Below are 8,848 nucleotides of genomic sequence, written 5' to 3'. Positions count from 1 at the left end.
ATAATTTCGAACGTGATACAATTCCGAACGAAATAAAATAATTCAATTTTCGAGGTTCAAGTTTGATAACCCTGATCTTATCATGTGGAGAATGAGAAATATTGAAGACACCAAACGAAAAAAAATCAAATTTACACTTCGAAAATTTGATTCAAATTTTATTTTGTTCAGAAATGTTCGAAATTGTATTATTTTATCTTATAGGAGATTCTTATATAAGACTGATTTTGAAAAAATATCTTAGCTGCATAGGAAATAAGTTGAATTATGCTAGCAGATCATATAATTCAATATACAGTCACATGTTTCCATGCTACATAACATAGGAAATAAGGAAAAGATTCTAGATATATGAATTTTTAAGTACAGAAGTACGTCAGCAGTACACAATAGAGGGTCTAATTAACTATACTAATTAATAATAAAAACGAGTATGTAGTTGCTGTTACACTTATCTGAGTTCCTTTATAAATGATTCTTCGCTATGAAATTAACAAATGTTTCGCTTAATAAAATTCTTGATATTACAAATCTACGAGATCCAATCCAACTTCTTTTTTTCTTTTTTTTTTCTTCTTTTTCTTTTTTACAGTTTTTACAGTTTTTATAGTTTTCTGGATAAATGACGAAAAAAACATCCGCAGTAAAATAGAAAATTGCGCCGATTCGATCGCGTGGGCTGCTCGAAGTAACTTCTCTCCTCGACCTTTAATTTATCTAATTAAAACTCAACTCGTATAAAACCCACTAACAGCGTTTCGACGTGCAGAAGATTATGAAAAGTTGTTTATTGATGGAAACCTATTTGAAAAATCAAACAAAAATGTGACATAATTAATTTTACAAAATCTAGAGTTAAAATAATTTATAAGAATGCAAAGTAATTATTGCAAAAAAATTAAATTTTACCGTTGACTTTGTTTTTTACATATAATGAATAAAACGAAATAACGTCTTATTTCTGCAATATATATAAATTAAAAACCATCTCACTTATTCTCCTGCCTAGAGGCACAAAACTTTCTACGCGAAGCGTTCCTACCATTTCCTCTCTTGTCTAAGTGTGGGCCTCGCTTTGCATGAAATATCATACGCCCCTAGACAAAAAGGGGAGATAGGGTGGACTTCGCTTGTGCATGGAAAGTCCTGCGTCCCTTGCCAGGACGAAAAATGGGGTGGACCTTTGCGTGGAAAGTCGCAACTTTAAAAATAGGACGTTATTTCGTTTTATTAAAATATAGATGAACAATATCACATATATATCTCAGAAATTAGAAGAGTTTGTAATCAGATTCAAAGTGTGCATGATTCAGGATTATATCGATTTTAATTATATGTAAAAATTGAAGTCATTGATAAAGTTTAACCTTTTCGCAATAATTACCGAATACAATATTTCTTCGCGACATAAATTTCATATTTTTATTATCGAAAACATTGTAATTTTACATTTATTATTAATTCTTCCTTGTTTATTGGCTCGTTTAAATAAATTTGAAAAATTACGGGAGAATGTAGTGCAATTAATTTTAAATGAAGTTGAAATAATTTCTAAAAATATAAATTTCTTTGTGATATAAATTTCATATTTTTTTGTTATCAAAATATCTTACATTAATTATTAAGTTCTCCATATTATGTATATTGGTTTAAGTAACGTAATTTTTGAAAATTATACGAAAACGTAGCGCAATTTTAATTTTAAATCTGGAATGTTGAAAAATAATCTCTAAGAATATGAATTTCTTCGCTAAAATTTTTTCTCTTGTCATCGAAATATAATTCTACATTATTTATTACATTATTAATCCTTCTATGTATATTAATTAAGTAATTATTTAAATAACGTAAATATCCATTTTCTTTTCGCCTTGAACTATTTCGCAGCGAACTTTCAAAATCACGTGTCACGCATGACTTTCTATTAAATAATATGTATATTAAATGATCAACAGTACTTTCTATCGAGATAGTATGAAATAAAAATCGATCATTAATGTGAATAAGAGTCATCCAATAATATAATGTAATTTCTTCTTGTCATACAATTATAAGATATTTTTCTGAATGACGCTCTCCTTGACAAATTGTCCGGCACATTTTCTGAGAACTTGGCCATCTATCACGCGCGAGAAAAACGTGTAGAAAGTTGAAACTCGGAGGGAATCGCGCGTCCTGATGGCGATGCCCAGAAGCATTCTTCATCGAATCATCGACGAAGTCGTAGGATGTTGATGGTAAAATAAATAAGTGATTCCGCGATTTTTTTTTCATAGAGCCTACGATAGAGAAGGAGTCCCGAGCGGTTCTCTCCGACCTAGTGTTCTCAACTTGGAGAATGTGTGTGTCGCGTCGCGTCGCGTCGCGGCGTCTGTCATGCTGTTTTGAAGTGCGCGGAACGCGCATGCGCGTTTATAGACCCATATAATCAAGAAACTAGCAACCGCATTCCTTATACACGTACTAATGAAACCGTCTCACTATAGTTGTTTCCCCCTTGTGCACACGAGGTCTTTCAATTTTCTCGCTCACTGTCCATCCGGCTGTCTTCAGTGACCCCGCGTGATGTATATCTGGACACAGAGCATGAAGGAAGAGAACTAGGAAGAGAAAGGGAATGAGAGATGTAATTGATGTGAACCTGGCACACAATTTTAACAAAAAAAAAATGGATACGTAGCGCGTTTGTACTTTGTTTCAACGGTTTATTATTTCATTTGTATACCTCAAAGAGTAAAAACATAAGTAAAAATAATAATCAGCGCGAAACGATAAGATGTTTTAATTTCGTTTATGTCATTCGAATAAGAAGTCGTTTTTATTCGTTTGTATTCATTTTCCTTTGTATCACAAAGAGTTCGAATATACAGCATTTTTCAAATTTTTGAAAATCCGACATGGGGATAAATCGGTCACTTTAAAAGATATCGAAAAGTGACCTTTGGCATTCGAAAGAGAATTGTTCGTATCCGTTTGTACCTCAAAGGGTTCGGTACAAACAGATATAAACGAAGTAAAAACGGTCCATTTTTATTTTTATTAAAGTTGGTCAATTTAATTCATGTCAGATTAATTCATATTAGACATACAATCGGGAGAAGATGTTAGCGAGATTACAAATGAGCATCTCGCGCAATACGTTCACGCTGTGTGATGAAGATGTCAAAAAATGTATTAAAATATTGAAGCTACTGCGAGATGCGTCTCTCAAGAATAGTCATAAATGTTATTTAGAAAATAATGCCTGGAAAACGATATTTGCTGGATCATTTCTGTCAAAAATAACAGAATAGTTCAACATCTTAACATTCAGACCGTAGTGGCGTATTTAAAATAATGTTGTATGGTCTTGTTTCCAATTTTATTGTTTATACACGCTCGCCTACAATGTGTAACTCTCTATACATATTAGTTATTGCAAAGAATTTTGCTAAGTCTAAAGGCTTAAGACGCTCGCAAGGAATGCAAGAGATTCAACTCCTGAAGCAATATAATATTTTTCGCAATAAGTTTATTATAGTTTTTTAAGATTAATTTGGGAAATTTGGGAGGATTATTAATATTTCAGATTGATTGCGTGATTGAAAATCTGACAATCATATCGGCATGCAATTATCATTTCTGAAATTAATCTATTTATATGAATATATATAATAGTTCAACATCTTAACATTCAGATCACAGTGGCGCTTCGTATTTAAAGTAATATATTTAACATAAACGATCTTATTTCCAATCTTATTGAAAAATAACAGAATTCTAATGAGAAAAAGACAGAACAAAGATGTAAGAAAGAACGAATGTACATAATATAAAATCGTACACGCATGAAGAAATGCCGCTAGAATATGAGGAAAGTAATGTGAATCTCTCTCGCATTCTTACCGCGGTGATCCATAGCCTCAAGCAATGGCCCAAATGCCTGACATACATAACGTGCGTAACTGCACTACCTAAATACTTGTACAAAATTCTATTAGTTTCCGACTGAAAGATTTTGACGTTTGCAAACGTGTATTATATACATTATTTATGACTTCTGTAATTGCTTGAATTATGATATTATGCTTTCTAAATTTGACGATTGACTGAAGAAAATTATAATACTCGAAGATTATAATACTCGACCCAAGATATTCGAAGACAACGAACGACAATACTGTAACAAAAAGTTACTTTTTTTTAGCATAAAAACGAAATTGATTTTTTTGAGGGCACTAAAAAGTGTGTCTTCTTCATCAAAATTGCATAAAAAGTTATTATATTTTAATATATCTTAATATATTATATCATTATTATGATATATATATATTGAAGAAATTTTATTGAAATCAAAATTAAATATGTTATTACAGGATTTTTAGCTCTTAAAAGGAATTTATTGTCGATAATAATTACATATTTGTAATTAATATAAAGTTTAAGTTGGTGATTTATATAAGCTATTAAGGATCTATCAAATATTTTTCACAATTATGTTATACAAGTTTGAAAATTTTTCTGTAATAAGTGATAATAAACGATTTATTAAGACCGTATAATATGAATAGACAGCAAGTAAGGGAAAAGCTAAAAGGCACTGTCAACTCCGTTATAACCAATGCTGTAATTCAGCGCAAACTTTTTGCCGTTACAGCTTTCGAAGAGTAAGATTCCGAAGTTTATATCGAGCGTAAGTTTTTATCTAAGTTTGGCGATCGTTATAACATCAACAAAAACTTCAAAAAGTTTGATAAATGCGAGCAATTTCAAACTCGAGATGCAGGTTCTAGATTTAAAAAAAAATATGGCTTTCACGATATTTTTTATGTAAAAGATCAATATTTTTGTTTAATATCTATCTTTATTCTTAAAGAATAATTTTGACACACGTTTTTCAAAAAACGAATGCTTTGGATAATAATGAAATCGCGTTTTATCAATTGCAGCAGCCATAGAATGTATCGAATCCGAGACGGGATGCAGGAGGTGCAGAGACGGGACGTGTGCCAGATGCGCTGTATTGTTACATCAGGGTACTTGTGTGCACACCTGCCCATCAGGCTTCGTCGCCGACTGGTCCACCCGGGACGAATACATGGGTCGTGTCTGTCGAGAGACCGGCTACATGTTCGGCCTCACCGGTAGCCAGGTCGCGATTTTGGTAGGGGTGGTCTCCGGTACAACTATCTGTATCTTCATCATCCTCTGCGGCGCGATAGTCGTACACCGACGTAAGAAGAAAGCAGTGAAACTGGCCCAGCAGTTTGAAGACAGGTATTCTTTTCAATTTTCTTTTTACTCTATCACTTAATTACCCGTGATTCATTGAGCGTTCTTGTGCATTTCAGCGCAGAGAGAAGAGAATTTCTGAAACACCTAGCGACGCTCCGTGGAGAGGCTAATACTTTCCTCGCTATGCTCAATGATACTAGAAGACAAGTCAGAGAGTTGTACTACTCGGGAAATAACGGAGATGGTGCCGTCGGAATTCAAGCGTACAGGTACAAACAGTAGAAAAATTAGACTTTTCTAATGTTAATCCGTTGAGAGTCGTTGTAGCAAAAATTAATTTGTCAAATATTAAATAAAATATTGTAGAAAAATGTACTAGAAGATTGGACACTTCTAATAGAAATTATGCTAATATGTTCTCTAATAAATCTCTTGTGAATATCTCTCTTTTTAATAAAAGAATCTATTGAAAATTTAATGAGCTCTTATTAATCTTTATTGATATTGATACAGACCAGTGCTGCGTGACCTGGCGAGGATACTGGTTCTCGTGAATAGGAGAGACGATGAGATACCACTTCCGCCCGACGATTGGCAACGACTATTCTCATGGGCAGAGCGATTGTTGAGAAGATATAAAAGGCACAGTTCTCCAGAAGTAAGATTGTTATGACAAATATTTCTATTTGAAGTGAAAACGACAAATAAGCGCTATCAATATCATCTCACACTTTCAATTCTTTTTCACGCTAGTCCCTAAAGCATTTTGGTGAGTCACATACCAGTTGTATGCAAAAAGCATAGCATTACGAGAATTCCCCGCGTAAAAGCTCCCTTCTCTCTTTCAACGACAGGCTGTTTTTTTTTTTTTATAAAACGTGTATGAAACATTGCCGAACTGTATTCATTACCCTTTTATAACTTAAAGGTGGCTCAGCTCGTGACATTTCTGCAACAGCCGACCAGCAACCCCGTCCAAATGACCTCGTTATCGGCGCAACCGGTCACGACATCGCAGCCACCACTTCAACCTGTATACGAACCGAGAAGCACCCCCACTAATCTCACCACATTCCAAGCGAACGTGCCTCTCGCGACGTTCCAAGCGAGTGATAAATCGAGCATCAGTCCAGCGAGTTCGAGCCTCGGCTACACAAAGGACAGCAGTCCCCTCGGTTCGAGTTTGGGTCAAAATAGTGCTTTAGGCATTTACAGCAGTGAAAAGTTCAGCCCGAACGGCTCAACAATCGGTCAAACGACACCTCTCGTCTACGGAAATAATCTGAAGCGAACAGGATCGAGGGCGACGAGTGACTGTCAAGAATTGCAGACCATCTCTGCGTTTAATCGCAGTTACAATGGCACGCTGCCTTTGGAGACCAACAACATCCGTGCATTACACGATGAGTGCGCAGTCAACGATGGTCTAGACCGCGACTTGAATCCTCAATGGAAGTTTCAGAGTAGCCCCGTAGAGGCGGCCAATTACACCATTCTGTCGGACTGGTCGCCAGCTCACGATTATCTCATCGATGATTTCACAATTCTCGGTTTTCGGCCGCAGGACGAAATCACTACGGAATTGTAGTATCGACTAATATATAGTGAAATATAACAAGATCTAAACAAGACTTGTAAAGGAAGAGAGAGTTGTGCAAATGCTTGCGCATTTCAAATACTATCATTTAAACAATATTTCAAAAATTCTCAACAATCTTCTTTGACAATTCTGTAACGATACTTTGTATTGTATTAACGAGATTTATCAATTGTGTTATTTATGAAAAAGGATCGTATGAAATTAATTCTATCTGTTACATTTGGCAATCTATGCGTGTTACTCGATAATGCGATATCGACGTATATTAGGTTTGCTTTTTATTGTTGCACTCTTGGAATATATACTGGAAATGGCATAACTAATTAGCGCTCTTTCTAACATATATCTGTCCTCGTCTGTTTATTTTATTGCGATGCGCATGCATCGATTGTCTACAATTTTGAAAATTTCTTTATTATTATAAAGGTGTATCGCGTGTAAAGTTAGGCAACTGTATGCCATTATTATCTAGTCTAGTGCAAGCGCAAACAGATTTTAAATAGATAAGAACAGACATATGTTAGGAACATTTTTGCTATATTATTCAGATTGAATGGCACTTCCAGTTTATTCTAAGGCTGCACTGAATTTCAGTGAAACTTTTTTCTTTTTTTCGACAAATTTAAATATATATCTGTTTTATTTCAAATCAGTACACTAGTTCAGCTATAAAAAATAAACTCATTTTCTAATTATCAATAATATTGATAATTAGGAAATATATGAGTAATAAATAATCCTACGATCAATATGAGATACAGACAAATATCGTTAAAAATACGAAGAATTCTTATTAAATTAAATATAATGAAAAAAACAATCGAAAATTTGCCGCTTGTAAAATTTGTAAACTTGAATAAACTTGAATTTTCTATTGTTTTCTTCACATCGCTCTAAAGTGAAATGTTGAATACGAATGATATATTTTTATAAAATCTTGAATTTCTAATGAAACGGTATTTATGTTTTAATTAAATTCTATCTTTAAAGAACATATTCAAGTACACTGTGCAATAAGGAAGGTACAATGATACCAAATTGTAAAATCTCTGTACAAACATTGGTCTTTATTTAATTTCTCTGTATCGTACACATCTATAACAATTATTTTATATTATATAGTGTACTAGTCAATATTTTCGTTTGTTCACATCGAAATGTTGAAGTGTATCTTTGTGACTTTCATACATCCGCATTTACATAGTTATACAATTTTTATTGATAAATTTTTAATACGTAGGGTGGGAAAGTTACTTTATAAAACCGTTATCGTTCATTTTTTCTGAAAAATAATTTGTTATCATTACTTTTTCGTTGTTTCCTTGGAAAGTAATTTGTTATCATTATCGTTACTCAAAAAGTAATGACTCGTTACAATTTCTGTTATTTTTTCACCGAATTTTGATAACTTTTTTTTAGGAGTAGCATCCAATCATCTTGGTCACTAATTTACTAATTCAACACGAGATCTACTGGCTATGATGGTTGCGATTAATTGCAACGTGATCAAACTTAACAAAATATAACATTTTCTTTTTTTGAAACTCTCTTGTGCATGTTTCATACACATGTATTGTGTACAAAGTAACGATTACATTCGCTACCGTTATAAATAATTGCATAATTATTAACGTTACAAATAAGGAAAATTAACATAATCATTACTGGAAAAAAATAATTGTAACGATAACGACGTTTACAAGTAATGCATTACTTTCCCCTGCAAATTTGCAATCATTAATGTCAATGAAGTTGAATATCATATGATTCGCAGAGTGCGCATTATATTTATTTATACATTGCATTTTAAGAATTCACGTTCCACTCAAGTTATAATAGCCATAACAGTGTAAACTTGACAACAAAATGGAAAGAAGCGAATCATACAGTTGCAATTTTATTCACATAAACGAATACACATAAACACACTAAACATACAGTATTTAAGTTGAACGTGTCATTATATATATGTATGACCGAAGTGGTCACTTGTACAAATTTATGTAAATACTGAAATGATGTAATTAATATTTT

General features: G+C 33.2%; 1 protein-coding gene across 1 annotated transcript in view; it reads left to right on the top strand.

Annotated features, from left to right (window-relative positions):
- Positions 1-6,843, top strand: part of LOC108684384 — a 25,800-nt gene extending 18,957 nt beyond the window's left edge. Inside the window, exons 2-5 of the mRNA XM_018188665.1 lie at positions 4,929-5,256; positions 5,331-5,483; positions 5,728-5,872; positions 6,143-6,843. Coding sequence (XP_018044154.1) covers positions 4,929-5,256; positions 5,331-5,483; positions 5,728-5,872; positions 6,143-6,802 — 1,286 coding nt within the window. The 3' untranslated portion in view covers positions 6,803-6,843. The remainder of the gene's footprint in view (positions 1-4,928; positions 5,257-5,330; positions 5,484-5,727; positions 5,873-6,142) is intronic.
- Positions 6,844-8,848: the final 2,005 nt, after the last annotated feature.

Source organism: Atta colombica, unplaced genomic scaffold (assembly GCF_001594045.1).
Source record: "Atta colombica isolate Treedump-2 unplaced genomic scaffold, Acol1.0 scaffold134, whole genome shotgun sequence".
In the NCBI taxonomy this organism is placed as follows: Eukaryota; Metazoa; Arthropoda; class Insecta; order Hymenoptera; family Formicidae; genus Atta; species Atta colombica.
The sequence above is the reverse complement of the archived record's forward strand: the minus strand, read 5'-3'. Positions and strand labels throughout refer to the sequence as shown.